Genomic DNA, 17,833 nt, shown 5'->3' on the forward strand with positions numbered 1-17,833 from the left:
GAAACCTTTTGTTTTTTTACCTTCATACGCAAATCTACATCTGTCCAGTTACCTTTCACTATTTTGCGATAGACGTTCTATATAGACTTATGATCATTAAGCAAATGCTTCCAAGTAAAATATCACAGGAATCAAGGTTTCATTTAAGTTTGACTTATTAACAACATCTATCTTTCGCCTAACGTCTGCATATTGCTTATTGTTGTATACATTGTTTACAATACAAATGGATAGACTCAGTCCACTAAAGTGTTAGTTTACGATCACATACCAGAAATAAGCCAGATGTCGACTTCTGCATATTGCCTCGAACCAATGGCTTGACACCGTAGTTTTGCACCGTTCCATTTCATGGTGAATAGAAAAGTAGTATTAACGACTTCGTGTCGAACGCAGTCAGTGTCAGTTACAACGTTTCTGCTGCTATGGAATACGAAATCTTTAAACGTATTCTCATCCTTAAATTTAACCTTCCACCCAAGTTTTCCGTTTGGATATCCCGGATTACCAGAACAAGTGAATACAGTTCGCCTCTCTCCGAAGATCTCACCATCTAATGAAAGTTTTGGAACTCCTTTGGCGAGTGCTGATTAATACAAAATACAGATAGTAGAATTACATTAATTTACTAAATAGTTTCTTACAAGTGTATAATAATAGAAGGCAGTTCAAGAGATACAGTATCGTTGTCCTGCTTTGTTTAGGAACCAAGTACATTTCAATATTTTTTGTTTGAAAGTGCAAAACTTGCTTTGAAAATAATTTCCAACCTGTTACTAAAGAGTCACTGGAAAAGAGTTATTAAGATAACCGACCTCTGAATACAAATATCGATGAAATATTTATGAATAATTTATTGTCCTTAAACAAATTATATAAATAAACGTACTTTTTGCTACAATTTGGGCTGTTTGAGTATATTGTCCGTCAACCGCGCATGAGTATGTGCCTTCATCTTTACACTGTAGTCTACCGAACCGGAAGAAGATTCCCGCTTTGTTCCCTCTCATCATTGGTTTGGCTTTCACAAATCGATCGAAATTAGACTGTAGTTTACCAGTAGATGACGACAGTGTTATCATGTCTACGTTATTTCTTGATATCACGAGTGATTCCCAGTCGGTGAAATTTTCTATATAACATTTAGATGTTACTCTTCTATCACCAAGCACGCCTTCATCACCCTTGAAAAATAATCCTGTCCAAAACATAAGATAATAAATAGGATTGAATTAAAAATGGTGATAAACAAGCTCAAACACGTATGACACAAAACATAATATATACATCCTTTCAATTACTTAAACATAACAACAACATGACATTGGATACTAGGTAACTTCAACAATTTATTTTATAATTGTTATAAATGACCGTCACGGTAATGTTCAAGAGATACTGATTCATACAATGATTATACTTGCGATTATTTATTGATTACTTTGTTTACTTCAAATAATCATCAATGTATTTACGTAAACAATGTTTTATTACTTATGATATGCAAGGATCGACGAAACAGGATTTATTAATATATGCAGTTCTAATGAAACTATGAACGTCTCAGACATGATTCATGATTGTTCTTATATTAATCGATTTTAACGGAAGTAGAAACATCTTTCGGTTATAATGTTTTAAGTTCGAATACAAATGTAAGCTTTTTTCTACATGTAGATTTTTCAATATACTTATGTAGTGAAGCCAATTTAATCAGACAGCTTTACTACATCGAATTCCAGCATTTTCGAAGGTATCTTATAACCGCAATTTTACGTACCTTTTGGAACAGGTGGAGGCGTGGTAGTAGTTGGCCCTGTATCATAGAAACATAATTTAAAACTTTTATCTTTTGTAATCCTCTAAATGATACAGCAGTAGACTTGCTACAAAGTGCACTGCTTGTGCATTTAAATACGAGTCGAAGTGGAAAAAATAAAAAAAAAGTTGAATTTGAGTTTACACACGAGATATAGTTAGAAAAATCCAAACGCCGAAGTGGATGAATTGAATAAAAGGAATCAAATCTATGTGACCCATAATTACTCATTTTAGGATAGTTGATTTGATTTAAGATTAGGACAGCATTTGAATACACAAAATGTTTAGTACTCTAATAAATTTGTTTTGTTAACATGTAGATATTCTATGATACTCTAGTGGTTTTGAAACTTGTTATGCAACCTTTATATGCTTTAGAAAATGGTGAAGTTATCCTATATGATACATTGGTCACATGACAAATTTATGTCCAATGAAAATCAATTCTCTATACGTTGTAACTGTAAAAATATCTCTTTGCAACACACAATTATTGACTTGTACATTTTATGTAAAATGAACTTACGAATTTGGCAGGAATTGGTGGTGTTATCCCAGAAGAGTAGAATTTCATCAACGCATCTGCATGAATATTTATTAGGTCCACCCATCTCCCGGCATTTCAGATGTTCATTGTACATACAACTATCAGGATAGCCAGACTGACAGTCGGCTCCGTAGGTAGGTCCTTCATTAACAGATACACACATATAACATACACATGATCAATATTCCTTATCAGTAAAGTTTAGAGATACTTCCTTTATCAAACCTTTTAAATTGATATTGCTTCCTGTAGACTTCGGAACTTTTTACTCCAAAAAAGCAACAATATTGAACATTTATCTACTGTTTAATGTGTTACCACTAGATCGTTATGGGATATAAAGCCGTTTATTGGTTAATTTCTATATATGTAAAATGTTTCCTGATTTTTTGGAAAATGAATAACGAAAATCCTAGCTTATTTGTTAATACAGGTACTATAGTGTTACTTACTTGTTTTACACGTCGACTCTTTGTGATCCCAGTATTGAATATCAGTATCCCTACAGCGACAAATGGTACCAGCCCCATTACTGTTAGGTAAACATTGTAGTTCCGCGTTGTGGTTACAACTATTTTTGAATTCTGCCTGACATGATTCCCCAAATTCTGGTCCTGTAAAACACAATTTTCATTATTATAAAAGATGTGTGCTTAGTAGTTTTGTATGCCTTTTACATTGTAACAAAATGCTGCAAGTTGTTTTTGTATGAGTTATTGTACATGAAAAAAGGAAGCATAACGGCAGTTTTAGTTTATGTCGGTTATGCAAAATAAGAGTATAACACAGATAAAACAATAAAAAAGAAGAAAGAATTAATGATTTGAAAGAAATAATAAACCTGCAGATTTAAGATTTTACGATACAAACAACACAAATATATTGTATAGAGAAATAATTGCTTACTGATTTTGCAGTCCATTGTTTTCGAATCCCAGAAAGTACTGTTTTCGTTTTTACAACTACATGTGCTGTCACTCCCTTGTGTTTCAGGAGAACACACAAGCTCGGTGTTGTGAACACAGCTGTTTTTAAATCCAGACTGACACTTTTCGCCATATTTTGGTCCTAAGCAGAGATGTTAAACAAAGTAGTTAGTAACTGTTCAATGTTTAAATCTTTAGTCGCGAACTTTGTTGTCTTAATATCTATATATATCGACACGAAGAATGTTTTGTAGATCCCATATCGACTTCCTTCACATGATGACAAGTGTTCACTGAAAACGTCGACTTTCGAAATTATTTAAATAAATTTTATGTTTTCACGGATAAAACATGCTTTAAATATTTTGTGTGCTATTGGTAGTAATGGTTATGCTAGAAATATTTATAAGATTATCTAAATCACAATTTTGCATAAAAACTTGCTGTTTTTTCAAACATAAAAAGGAAGTAAAACTATCTACAGTTGTTAGATATATCTACGTACGTGGTTTACATTTAGATTTGTTGTGATCCCAGAACAAAGAATCCTCATTTTTACATTGACATTTAAAATCATTGCCTGTTAATGATTTCAAACATTGCAAATCCGAGTTGTGTTGACAGCTGCCAGGAAATTTGGACTCGCAAATGTCACCATAGCCTGGACCTACAAAGACGATATGGCTAAAAGAATATATGTTTCGCACAGAAACTTCTATGAAAACTATTAAAGTTGTTTATTTCAAATTATTTGCATCATTTATAAATCTATCATCAACTTGTCATTTTATGATTACAGATATCTTTAGTTTTCTATTTCGAATTATTCTCAACAAAACTGTAGAACTAAGGTCCAATAAAAGTTGGAACGAAAGTGGATAATACATTTGAATGCTTTTAGGAGATGTTAACATACGATTAGTGCACTTCGTTCTTTCCGTTTGCCAATATGTCGTCGTCTCATTCTGACACTGACATCTCGAATCACCAGTACTTGATACGACACATACGAGCTCTGCCTTATGAACACAGCTGTCTGGAATGTCAGCGTTACATGTCGCACCGTACGCCGGGCCTGTTGAAATTCATTTTCAAATATATATGCCAAATTACGACCATTAATTGGCTTTCTATTCAATTAGGGTAAGAAGTGATTTGGCAGTAGATTTTGATAACTGCGCAATAAGTTAACAAAAACAAGTCTAACTGCCGACCCCAACCCTTGTTAACAAAATGTTGATAAATATATATCTAAAACAAAATCAATTAAACTAATCCATTATTTTGACATTTCAAATTGTATTTTTCAACCTCATCATATTTTTCTAATCAATCTGACCATTCCCCGCATATTTCATTGATGATAAGAGAGTGATACAGGTATAAAGTGCGTAATGTCGGTTGTTTACCTTAAGTACACATACTATTGTATAAAACGTAAGCGAATATTTGCCCTGATATTACAAATAGTGAAAACGCGGGTATAGAAAGTGGGATACCTGAAATGATAGGAGTATTGTAAATCTATTGTCGTGCCATCTCCCTTCACATCCATAAAAAGAGGGAATATCTCAGACGCTAGATGTTGAATTTTGTGTATATTTACACGCAGTTAAACATTATCGGTTGTAATATCTAAGACATTTACAAATCAATAAAGAAAAGCTTCCATCATTTCAAGGATTACCTTGTATAGAACGAGCATGTGATTACTCCATGTTTAAAACTCCTTTAGTGTTGTATGATTACGTATTTTGAATCTCTGAAATTTCTGTGTTTGAGTTGTCTACCCTTGCATGTGCATTTTCAAAAGAAGGTAAGTTGTTAGAATTGTGATTAGGGTAAATTCGATCACATGTCGTGTACATGCTATGTCACCAGATGACTGATTAGTTCATTGAAGGTATATCCACGTGATCAAAATTACCCTGTTTTAATTAACAGCATAATACATATATGATAAAAGATATGCCTTACGTTCTTGACACGTCTCTGTCGTATTGTCCCAAAACGTTGATTTTTCATCGGAACATTGACACTGATAGAGCCCAGTTGTTGTCGATTTGAGACAATTAAGCTGGGAATTGTGACGGCAACTGTCCTTTTGTTTAGCGTCACACTCATCTCCATACGCTGGACCTGAAAATTAAGATTCATAATTGTTATGAATTATTCCCCTTTGTTATGGTTGTATGATGCAGTTTGATTGGTTGTTTGATTGTATCAACTAAAGTTACATTTAATGATTCTTACTCACGACTCATGCTGCATTGTTAAAGAATGAGGGTGTTCATGGGAGTATTCCGAAGAATTTGTACACCATGGAAATATAGGTATTCTGAATCAACCTAACACCTGGTGTTAGTGTGGAGATTTATGCTGATATATATCTCTTTATCAATCACCGACAACTCAGATTGTTGTTCCCTTATGTGTCAAGGATATCAGCATAGTAAAATATAAATGCAATTTATCTAAATAAATTGTGTCAGTCCCGAAACCTAATGTTTTATAAACGCATTCGTTAACATCAAATTCATTTTAAAATTGCAGTTCTTGTATATGACTCTTCCCAGTTGCACTTTGGGGTTTCGTAAAAGTGCATGTATTCTTACGGGTTTGACAGGTGCTAGTTTTTAAATCCCAGTAGGTGTCGATCTCATCACTACATTGGCATCTAGACAATGTTTTGCCGGGAGACGACACACATTTCAGCTGGGAGTTATATAAACAGCTTTCTGTTAGACCAGACGCACATGTATCACCATATCCTGGTCCTGTATATAATACAGAAAATATTATCATAAATATAGGTAAGAAGATTTCGAATATACATACATCAAGATTTATTGCTAAAATATCATAATCCATTTAAAATAAATTACATGAGTATGTGACTGTAAGCATTCTTCAAATGAACCAGGATAAGTCGTTCAAATATATGGATAAGTATCGAATTAAGCGTGTGTTACATCAATCAATCATTTAAGTTTAAATCGTCAAATGCAAGGTAAGCCAACTATAGTTAATTACGATTATTATACACATCAAAGACAAACTCTCGGTGGAGTAAAATATTTGAATGGATCCATATTCAATAGTCAAGGAATGAGACAATGTCTTTACTTGTAACCATTTGTGGTCGATGATAAAGTGAAATAACAAATGTAAATAGTCCTATACTTACGTCCATTGCATGATTGTTTATCGGGATTCCAAAAGGTAAGAGTTTCATTTTCACACTGACAAATGAATTCTCCGGTCGTAGTTGAAGGTAGACAAACCACATCAGATTTAAACATACAACTGTCTCGAAGGTTTTCCTGACACGTATCGCCATACTCCGGCCCTAGAATAGAAATTGTAACATTCAGGCTATAATGGTAAGGTTGGCATTTCGATGGTACAAAATTTTGCGCTTTTATCCAAATGCTTGAGTAAACAGGATGTATACGTGAAGTAACATGGTCCATGGTATAATTATCATCATCGAAAATATCCTTAAAATTAATACCCACGAATTCAACAAGTTTCATAGTATCTAAATACCTTCGTATAGATTTGGCATTATCGTCGTGATTAATTAAAACATATGTACACAGTATCTCGAAAAAACAGTCCATTTTAATATTTTATTTCTTGTTTTCAAATACACAATAATACGACATTGAAACTACATTATAAAAGTCTTTATATAGAACTATGAAAAATATCTAATGAGATTTAATCTTACTTTTTGTGCAAACAGAGCTATCGGGATCCCAGAATGTTTTAGCTTCATCTGCACATTGACATGTGTGTTTTGTCGTTGTTCCAGTTGAAATGCATCGTAGTTGTTCATTGTGTTCACAATTTCCAGGGATATCTTTATCACATGATGATCCATATGTTGGTCCTATGTAGGAAAAATAATATTTGTTTCAAGCAATTCGCCGTCCCATGTCATTTCTATTAAAACCAGTTGACAGTGACTTACCAATCTTAAAACGGTCATAACTGATTTTTTGCCAACACTCAGTTTTGTTTTACAATAAAGATTAAAAAAATGCAAAATGTAGTAAATAAACAAAATATTTATTTTTTGCCTTACTTGTTTTACACTGCGATGATTTGCTGTCCCAGTATGTCGATATTTCATCTTTACATTGGCATATAGCATTTCCAGATAATCCTGTATCCATACAAACTAGGTCGCTATTGTACCGACAGCTTTCTGGGAAATTTACATCACACGAGCTTCCGTAGCCAGGCCCTAAAATCGAAAACGTAGAAAGTTTGGATTCTTTTATAGAATATTTCATCGTTTCGTCGTCGACTTGAGATTCGAAACTATTTGTATAATTTATGAACAGAGTACAAAATATTCAATACAAGGATTCAATACTATTGGAACAATTTGGTACATGCATCAATTAAATCAAACGTTCTTATATATATATATATCACTAAACACTTAATACATACAAAAACAGCTTTATTTGTACTAACTTGATACGCGATAAGGAACGAGTTCTAATTTCCACTAAATGTCACTTACTCTGTTCACAGGAACTTAAAGTAGTTTCCCAAAACGTTGTGTTTTCGTCGGCACATTGACAAATGCTAGTTCCAGATTCATGCGAAAAGGAACAAATAAGTTGCGTGTTCGATTGACAGCTATCGGGGTACGATGACGAACAGTTTTCTCCATAGACTGGTCCTTTGAAAGCAAAAAATAGGAAATTTGATTTTACAATATATGATCATATGTAATCACTTAAAGTAGTGTTTTTGAGTACTTCTTTACGTTAGAATTCTTATCGTTTGCATTCATACTTCAGTAATACTTTTAGTCGGGTGTAGTAAATCACACCTGGGATTACACATTCTTTTTTCAACACATTTACAAAAATACTTATTGTCAACGACATTTTTTGGTCGTTGTTATCAAAATTGAAAGACTGTAACGTGCTGTAAAATAACAAGAAAGGTAGATAAGGCGTGACACTGTTAATCATAAGAATGGGAGAAAAGGGGTGACACTGTTAATCATAAGAATGGGAGAAAAGGGGTGACACTGTTAATCATAAGAATGAGAGAAAAGGGGTGACACTCTTAATCATAAGAAGGAGAGAAAAGGGGTGACACTGTTAATCGTAAGAATGAGAGAAAAGGGGTTACACTGTTAATCAAAAGAATGAGATAAAAGGGGTGACACTGTTAATCATAAGAATGAGAGAAAAGGGGTGACACTGTTAATATCAAGAATGAGATAAAAGGGGTGACACTGTTTATAACAAGAATGAGAGAAAAGGGGTGACACTGTTAATCGTAAGAATGAGAGAAAATGGGTGACACTGTTAATAACAAGAATGAGAGAACATGGGTGGCACTGTTAATCAAAAGAACGAGATAAAAGGGGTAACACTGTTAATCATAAGAATGAGATAAAAGGGATTGCACTGTTAATAATAAGAAGGAGAGAAAAGGGGTGACACTGTTAATCACAAGAATGAGAGAAAAGGGGTGGCACTGTTAATCATAAGAAGGAGAGAAAAGGGGTGACACTGTTAATCAAAAGAATGAGATAAAAGGGGTGACACTGTTAATATCAAGAATGAGATAAAAGGGGTGACACTGTTTATAACAAGAATGAGAGAAAAGGGGTGACACTGTTAATCAAAAGAATGAGATAAAAGGGGTGACACTGTTGATAACAAGAATGAGAGAAAAGGGGTGACACTGTTAATCGTAAGAATGAGAGAAAAGGGGTGACACGGTTAATCAAAAGAATGAGATAAAATGTGTGGCACTGTTAATCATCAGAACGAGATAAAAGGGGTGACACTGTTAATCAAAAGAATGAGATAAAAGGGGTGACACTGTTGATAACAAGAATGAGAGAAAAGGGGTGACACTGTTAATCATAAGAATGAGAGAAAAGGGGTGACACTGTTAATCATAAGAATGGGAGAAAAGGGATGGCACTGTTAATCATAAGAACGAGAGAAAAGGGGTTACACTGTTAATCATAAGAATTAGATAAAAGGGGTGGCACTGTTAATCATAAGAATGGGAGAAAAGGGGTGACACGGTTAATCAAAAGAATGAGATAAAATGTGTGGCACTGTTAATCATAAGAATGGGAGAAAAGGGGTGACACTGTTAATCGTAAGAATGAGAGAAAAGGGGTGACACTGTTAATATAAGAATGAGAGAAAAGGGGTGACACTGTTAATCATAAGAATGAGAGAAAAGGGGTTACACTGTTAATCATAAGAATGAGAGAAAAGGGGTTACACTGTTAATCATAAGAATGAGAGAAAAGGGGTTACACTGTTAATCATAAGAATGAGAGAAAAGGGATGGCACTGTTAATCATAAGAATGAGAGAAAAGGGGTTACACTGTTAATCATAAGAACGAGAGAAAAGGGGTGACACTGTTAATCATAAGAATGAGAGAAAAGGGGTGACACTGTTAATCATAAGAATGAGAGAAAAGGGATGGCACTGTTAATCATAAGAATGAGAGAAAAGGGGTTACACTGTTAATCATAAGAATGAGAGAAAAGGGGTTACACTGTTAATCATAAGAAGGAGAGAAAAGGGGTTACACTGTTAATCATAAGAATGAGAGAAAAGGGGTGACACTGTTAATCACAAGAATGAGAGGAAAGGGGTTACACTGTTAATCATAAGAATGAGAGAAAAGGGATGGCACTGTTAATAATAAGAAGGAGAGAAAAGGGGTGACACTGTTAATCATAAGAATGAGAGAAAAGGGGTGACACTGTTAATCATAAGAATGAGAGAAAAGGGGTTACACTGTTAATCATAAGAATGAGAGAAAAGGGGTGACACTGTTAATCACAAGAATGGGAGAAAAGGGGTGGCACTGTTAATTATTAAAATGATAGATTAGGGATGACACTGTTAATCATAAGATGAGAACATTAATGTACATACTTGGATTACATTTTGACACTGCAGACTCCCAGAATGTCGAGTTTTCATTTCGACATTGACATGTATATTCGGTGTCTTTGGCTGATAACAGACATTGAAGCTCCGACGAAAATGAACAGCTATTGATTCCTCCTACTGTACATTTCTGGTCGTATTCATAACCTGTAACCATTATCATCGCATACTTATACATATCCCGACATAACAATCACATCATTTAAAAGAATTCCAGGTATTCGATTGGGTTTTAGAACGAAGTATTCAAAATCATATGTAAGGTTTTCATATTCGTCATATGATATTAACCATTGTTTCTATAATTGATACACAAATGTTTGTTACATATGCAATCGTTAAAGCATTATTCGGTTATATTTTCTCGATATATCTTTCACACCTAATCATACATTAAAATCCATTTTTTTACTTACGTGTGTCACATATCTGTTTTCTGTCATCCCAATAGTCGCCAGTCTCGTTTTCACACTGACACCTACCAAGTCCATTTTCAGTGACAATACATACCAGCTGGGAGTTGTGTGAGCAGCTGTCCGTCAGATTAGTATCACACTCCTGTCCATAGGAAGGCCCTACAACAAATAGTGGATCAAGTTATTCCAATTAAGAATGTTAGCATACGATATTGTACAATTACATTAGAATGTTTGGAAATATTCTGGATATTCTAGATTAGAAAAAATGGACTTCTAAACAATATACAATGTATCACAACAAAGATAATTTGAGCTTTGTGTTGAATTTGAATTACTAATCAATGAAAGGTGAGTATTTTTATTTTGTGAGAGGAATAAAAACATTGCATTAAGACGCCGACTCTTCTGAAACACCCGATCTATTTCCCCCCTTTTTTTCCTGGAATCTCATTGTAAGTCTTTTTTGGTCCATATTTCGCTCTATTTTAAATGCGTTTTGATTCCCATGTTTTTTTTATCTGACATCAGTCATCGCAATGTTAATGTAAATATGTCCCAATAAACAATCTTCTAAATGTTAGGATGAGACATTGCATTTGATGAATTCATGACTGATGTAGAATCCCCCACTCACTGTCAATGCACATAGCTTCGTTTGGATTCCAGTATGTTGATGTTTCGTTCACACACTGACAAGTGAAGTTTCCCTCATTGTTTTCTAAGCACACTAATTGATCATTGTGAGCGCAGCTTTCTGGGAATTCAGGTAAACATTGGCTATCATATGCTGGTCCTATGAATATAATAAAAGATAAAATGAACTCATAAAAGTAATCATAGTACAAAACTAGAACAGACAAAAATAGTAAGAACATACAAGCGAAAGTTGAAAGAAGATCATAAGAATCAATATTATTTATAAAAAACAACAAATCGACCGTTTCGACTTAATCTACGCAATATATTTTCGTAACTGTAGTATCGACTTATCTCTGAATAATGAAGCGAAATTACGCTTTTAATATACAACCTAATAGCTTTTGTTTCGAAATCGCATCTATATTTGACAGACATTTATGAAAACAAATGCAAACTAACATTACCAAAGTTCTATAAACGAGAACACAGTATAATACATTAATGACTTACGCTTTAGAAATGAGAAGCAGATCATACCACAATGAAATGAGGTCACAAACTTTCATGGAAGATTCATCAACATTATATTTTTGTTCAAAACCCTTGTATGGGGTTCCTGTCATGTATGCACAAGACGTTTTTGATTTTATGTATTCAAACAAAATTTATTGCTTTGTGAGTTTTGGGGTCATACTGCAATCTTCAATTTTCCTAATTGAACCTACAAGCAGTGTCCTTCACTTGAAATAGATAGCACTCAACGCTACTGAAATTTGATAATTTATACTGTCGTTATTGTTGTGTGTTTGTTTTCTTGTTTTGATTGTTTGTTTTGTTTCTTTGCTTTTATTATTATTAATTTACTTACGTCTGTTACATGTCGAGGTTTGATTGTGCCAGAATGTTTCATTTTCATTATCACATTGGCATATGTATTTCCCAGATTCAGTGTCTTTACTGCACGTAAGTTGCTTGTTGTGTTCGCAGCTGTTGGGATATGTCGGATCACATTCCTCGTTGTACAATGGACCTGGAATAAATATATTATTCAGAACGTTATATATAGAAATAAATATATTATTCAGAACGTTATATATAGAAATACAAGTCATAAATGAAACTGATAGTTTTAAAAACTACCATTGCCGTCAGGGAAGATGATTGCAGATTGCATAACACAAGTATATACCATACTTCACCGAAATCTGACATGTCAGGTGATAGCATCATTCATATTCTATAGTATCCACAAAAAACAAAACAAACAAAAAATTAAAAAAAGAACAACAAAAAACAAAAACTTCCGCTTTTCATTTTTTGTGCAAATGTGTGGAAACTTCCATAACGATGTAGTAAACTTTGTTCGAGTTACATAATTAATGTTTCTTGAACGTCAATTTTCAATTGAAATTGATAAGATTTAACAAATCTTGGGGGAAGCACCCTTCAAATCTACCATCTAAATTTTGAGTTATCTGCAGATAAATGTTGATCGAAGATTTAACTGAGCTTTAAAAATCGCGGAAGGATTCCTAAAATGACAAAACATAATTCATTATTTGATCTACTGTATATGATTCTATATAAGGTGCTATATTATTGAACTATAGAACAAGACACCTGGCACTTCCACCTTAAAATTTCATAACCAAGTATATTATGCGATGGTAGATCATGGAGATATCATTCAACTCACGTGGTTGACAGGTATGGCTTAAATCGTCCCAGAAGTCGGCAGATATGTTTCTACATTGACAAGTGAAATTATACCCGTCTTCATTTGGGAGGCACTGCAATTGGCTCGCAGGTTGGCAGCTGTCTTGAAATGACTTGTCACAGCTGCCATCATGTTCAGGCCCTGAAAATACAGAGGTACTATTCCTTATCAACATCTTTTAACTTGCATCAATAGATTGAAAATGACACCTTTTGTCGTTTGTGACCAAGCGAATAATTTTGACGTTGATATCGAATACATTGTATCATCAAAGGTAATCGGCTGAAATACAACAATCCGACAAAACTCTACTGAAGCCTTCAGTATAGTATAACTTACTCGGTGTACATATGTTTGAATCTGTGTTCCAGAATGTACTGGATTCATTCCGACACTGGCATATTGCATTTCCATTTTCTGATGTCACACATTCGAGTTCATTTGGGAACTGACAACTTTTTGGAAATTCTGGTAAACAAGTTGAGCCATACTCAGGTCCTGAAATATACAGGATTCAGATTAAAGACTTATAAATTAAAACACTCAATGAAAAGTTATAATTTATGGTATTTATAGAGTTGACACGTGGCATACAGCGAAACGTTTAAAACTGGTTATTGATTTAAGATAATTAAATGAAACTATTCTCTATCGCTAAATAGTTAAAGTGAATTTCAATACGTCTGACGTTCTTATGGAATATATCATAAAATTATGAAATGATGCAAAACAACATTTAATTAGAATCAATGAGCAAAATTATAGCGCCCACAATTTAAGAGGTTATATTTCACACACAATCCTATATACAAAGTACACTATCTGGATGTTAGTTTGTCAAGTAAAGTTGTTCATTTCTGTTAGGACCTCAATAGCGTTTTTTTTTTTTTTTTTTTTACAAATAACGACCTCTAAAATAAACACACGAAAGAGAAAAACATTGCGCAAAAAGATCTTTACTTGTGTTGCATCGATTTTCCTCCGGATTCCAATACGAAGATGTTTCGTTATGACACTGACATCTATATTCTGTAGAAGACTCTGAATAGAGACAGCTCAGTTCATTGTTGTATAAACAGCTATCCTCTAGGTCACCAAGACATTGATTTCCGTACTGAGGTCCTGAAAATGTATTCAACCCTCCTTAATTTATGTGTCGTTTCCCTGTCTCGTTATATTATGTATTAAACAATCAAGTAGATTACATTTTGAAATCAACTTGAATACCAAAAATGGAAATAAATAGATATGAACATAATATGTATTTTAGCATAATACTGGGTCTAGTATACATTTGTTTGTACTGTAGTGGACATTTTTCAAAACTATTGTATTTTACTACAGACGCACCCTTTGCTTCAACTATAAAGTCATATGTGAGGATAAAAAAGCTATATGATGCAGATTCATGTATTGTTAGGCTATCTATATCTACCTCTAAACTTTACGTTACTTTTCACCTATCTATCTTTTATGCAGTTGTATGAATCAACCTACATTCGCAGTCTAGATGAAATACGCTGGTGCAGTATTACTCAAAAGGAACAAGATGATTATCCTTTTGTACCAACAGTTTGCCCACTTTTGTATCAACAGTTTGCCCCCTTTTGTACCAACAGTTTGCCCCCTTTTGTACCAACAGTTTCCCCCTTTTGTACAAACTGTTTGCCCCCTTTTGTACAAATAGTTTGCCCACTTTTGTACCAACAGTTTGCCCCCTTTTTTACTAACAGTTTGCCCCTACATTTCCTTTTCTAACCTATTAAGCAATGAAGCGACTATACGACGTGAAATCAAACGAACAAGAGTAATGAGTTAATACATTATAGTTTACCTTTAGGGAATTCCATCCTTTTTCATACAAAAGTAGGGAAAATATAACATTACGCTAATATAAGACGACAATCGATAAAATAACAATAAAGAAACAAAATAGTAAAACCTTTCTTTGGTAGGCCTAAAAAGACCTTACGTTTCTATATAGAACACAACTAAATCCCTGGTTATTACCCTGACACTTTGACGACCTTACATTGCCAACGTTAACTATTCACCGTAATTTCAGGTTTACATACTAGAATTACAGCGTTCAGAAGAAGGATTCCAGTAGGTCATGGTTTCATTTCGGCATTGGCATGTGTAGTTCTCAGAGTCATCTGATGGTAAACATTCTAGCTGGAACTGTGGTTGGCAGCTCTCTGGGAAATCTCTTTGACATGATGCACCATATTGCTTCCCTGCATTAAAAATACACTTTCTTATGTGTATGGCTGTTAACAGGTTTTTTTTCAATAGATTATAATTTATGATGGGGTGGAATAATTGAAAATACAGTAAAGATATATAAATGTCAATTCGAAACACCATGAAGCAAAAACACTAATAAATAACAAGACTCGAAATAAGGTGGTCCTAAAACTCATTATCATATCTTCTTTCTTGTGTATTGCATTATGATAGCATTATCATATATATGTATTTATATTTTTGTGTATTTGCGAACACTTATAAATGAATGTGTGAAAAAGGTACGTATATATGTCGGTATATCTGTGTGTACCTGTATATGTATGATGATGTTGTTAGTAAAACATGTGAAAAAAATAAATATTGATATTCATCGATAATAATGTGTTTACCTGTAGGAAAAGGAACAAGCTTTCTGGTTCATATTAGTACTAATATTAAAAGAAATTACTACGAAAACTAAATATGAAAAGAAGCACTTACTCGATCTACATTTGGAGGAAGTTGGATCCCAAAATGTGGTTTGTTCGTCGTTACATTGACAAACAAATGTTTGAGACTGGTTGGAATAAAGACATTGTAATTCCGAACTATGCTCACAGCTATTCAAATATTCTGGTAAACACTCATTTCCGTATAAGGTCCCTATATGAAGACAAAAAGGAAATTGTTATTTCTGTTAATAATGAGATGAAATTAAAGGCAAAAACTAAAACAAATGATACTTACCCTATGGTTGAAATGCAATTAGCGTTTATATATAAATTTCAGTGAAGAATATGAAATTTGATTTATATTCAATGACGATGCTAATTCATATTCAACTTACTTGTGCTACATTCCATTTTGGAAGATTCCCAGAATGTAGAAGTTTCATTTTTACACTGGCATACATGGACTCCTTCATCATCGGATGTCAAACATTCCAGTTCTGACTGAGGACTACAGCTTTCGGGGAACTCCGATTGACATTGTGATCCATAGCCTGGTCCTGTTGTAAATCAATTGATAAATATCGAATGCGGGCAAATCTCCAAGCGTCTTTAAATATCACTTCTTCGTACTATTTATCTTTGTAAATATCACTAGCGCATGCACTTAATATTTATGCTATATATAAAGTATAACCATTCTTATTTCTTATTCATAATTCACGTGATTTTCCAATCGAAACAATAAATATTGGATGGTAGTGTAAATATATGAGGATGTAGGAAAAAAACCCAACATACGTGTATAGGCTGCATTGTAGCAGTTATATACATACTTGGTTTGCATTCAGACTTTGCCGATTCCCAGAATGTTGCCGTTTCGTTAATACATTGGCATGTTGCTTTCCCTGTTGTGTTAGATAGGACACATGTCAGGTAAATATTATCCCGACAACTGTCACTATACTCATGAAGGCATTCTTCTCCGTATTCAGGTCCTATAAAGAAATAGAATAAAATCAAGCACGAGTATTAAAATATCTTTTTATCTATTCAATCAGCTCAATAATTTTATAATACAGGCGCATGATAAAACGAAATGCATGTAAATGCCGTATGAGGTATATATGAATTACAATAATGTAAATTTTATAGCTTGGATTATACAGACTATCTATCATATATTTCATTAAACGAAGATAAATACCAATTTGTTAAAGACAAGTCCTTAACGAAAGCCGAGTTTCCTATTAACAAAATAATTATCTCGAAAATGTTGTCTTTACTTAAGTATGTAGACATATTTTAGACACATTGAAACTTACTATTTTCGCATTTATTGTTTCCGCCCATCCAGTATGTTGATATTTCATTAGCACACTGACAAATATGTTGTCCACTTTCGTTTGAATATAAACATTTCTGCTCTGAATTAAACTGACAACTGTCTGGGAAGCTAGAATCACAACTTTGTCTGTTCCTTGGTCCTTAAAAATCAAAATAACAACCATAGTAATTAAGCAAAGAAGCGATTGGGATACCCCATTTCAATCAAGATTGAAAGAAGAGTGAAAGAAAATGAGTATACTACAATGGTAACAATATATGGTTTAGTATGTTTTTATTGACAGCTCAATATGGCAAGCAGCATATCAGTAAAGACGCCAACCAGAAACCTTTGGACACGCCGTAATTATGTTTTTTTTATCGTTTCTGTATATTTCCAAATCTGTAGGGAGAAAACTGAAGTTTTATAATATATATGAACATACTCGGAGAACATTCTGAAACAGTTGATTCCCAGAAGGTAGATGTCTCGTTGATACATTGACAAGTATAATTTCCTGACGTTGGACCTGGTTTACATTGCAGATGGGCATTATGAACACAACTGTTTGGTAGTTCCGGTTTACAAACATCCCCATATTCAGGTCCTAAAAATGTATATAAAATTATCATGTAAATGAGAAATCGCAAACCAAGAAATACAACGCATTATGCAAATAAATCTGCGCATTTCAAATTCGCTATTATTGAAAAAAATGCACGCTGTAGAAAAGGACCAAACGTTCGATTTGCTCGTATCTTAAGGAACCAACATAGGATCCTAATGAATAACAAAAAG

General features: G+C 33.6%; 1 protein-coding gene across 1 annotated transcript in view; it reads right to left on the reverse strand.

Moving 5' to 3' along the window:
* Nucleotides 1-17,833, reverse strand: part of LOC132563242 (transmembrane cell adhesion receptor mua-3-like) — a 50,869-nt gene that overhangs the window by 1,196 nt on the left and 31,840 nt on the right. The window contains exons 49-75 of the mRNA XM_060227997.1: nucleotides 17,481-17,642; nucleotides 17,034-17,195; nucleotides 16,545-16,706; nucleotides 16,107-16,268; nucleotides 15,761-15,922; nucleotides 15,106-15,267; nucleotides 13,991-14,152; nucleotides 13,370-13,528; nucleotides 13,010-13,171; nucleotides 12,182-12,343; nucleotides 11,309-11,467; nucleotides 10,672-10,830; nucleotides 10,241-10,402; nucleotides 7,832-7,993; nucleotides 7,385-7,546; nucleotides 7,028-7,189; nucleotides 6,482-6,643; nucleotides 5,910-6,071; nucleotides 5,272-5,433; nucleotides 4,211-4,369; nucleotides 3,800-3,961; nucleotides 3,275-3,436; nucleotides 2,821-2,982; nucleotides 2,348-2,509; nucleotides 1,781-1,816; nucleotides 890-1,198; nucleotides 272-586 (exon numbers count right to left, since the gene is read on the reverse strand). Coding sequence (XP_060083980.1) covers nucleotides 272-586; nucleotides 890-1,198; nucleotides 1,781-1,816; nucleotides 2,348-2,509; nucleotides 2,821-2,982; nucleotides 3,275-3,436; nucleotides 3,800-3,961; nucleotides 4,211-4,369; nucleotides 5,272-5,433; nucleotides 5,910-6,071; nucleotides 6,482-6,643; nucleotides 7,028-7,189; nucleotides 7,385-7,546; nucleotides 7,832-7,993; nucleotides 10,241-10,402; nucleotides 10,672-10,830; nucleotides 11,309-11,467; nucleotides 12,182-12,343; nucleotides 13,010-13,171; nucleotides 13,370-13,528; nucleotides 13,991-14,152; nucleotides 15,106-15,267; nucleotides 15,761-15,922; nucleotides 16,107-16,268; nucleotides 16,545-16,706; nucleotides 17,034-17,195; nucleotides 17,481-17,642 — 4,536 coding nt within the window. The remainder of the gene's footprint in view (nucleotides 1-271; nucleotides 587-889; nucleotides 1,199-1,780; nucleotides 1,817-2,347; nucleotides 2,510-2,820; nucleotides 2,983-3,274; nucleotides 3,437-3,799; nucleotides 3,962-4,210; nucleotides 4,370-5,271; nucleotides 5,434-5,909; nucleotides 6,072-6,481; nucleotides 6,644-7,027; nucleotides 7,190-7,384; nucleotides 7,547-7,831; nucleotides 7,994-10,240; nucleotides 10,403-10,671; nucleotides 10,831-11,308; nucleotides 11,468-12,181; nucleotides 12,344-13,009; nucleotides 13,172-13,369; nucleotides 13,529-13,990; nucleotides 14,153-15,105; nucleotides 15,268-15,760; nucleotides 15,923-16,106; nucleotides 16,269-16,544; nucleotides 16,707-17,033; nucleotides 17,196-17,480; nucleotides 17,643-17,833) is intronic.

The sequence above is a fragment of the Ylistrum balloti genome, unplaced genomic scaffold (genome assembly GCF_031769215.1).
Source record: "Ylistrum balloti isolate Yb309-2 unplaced genomic scaffold, AGI_CSIRO_Ybal_v1 Utg371644, whole genome shotgun sequence".
Classification (NCBI taxonomy): Eukaryota; Metazoa; Mollusca; class Bivalvia; order Pectinida; family Pectinidae; genus Ylistrum; species Ylistrum balloti.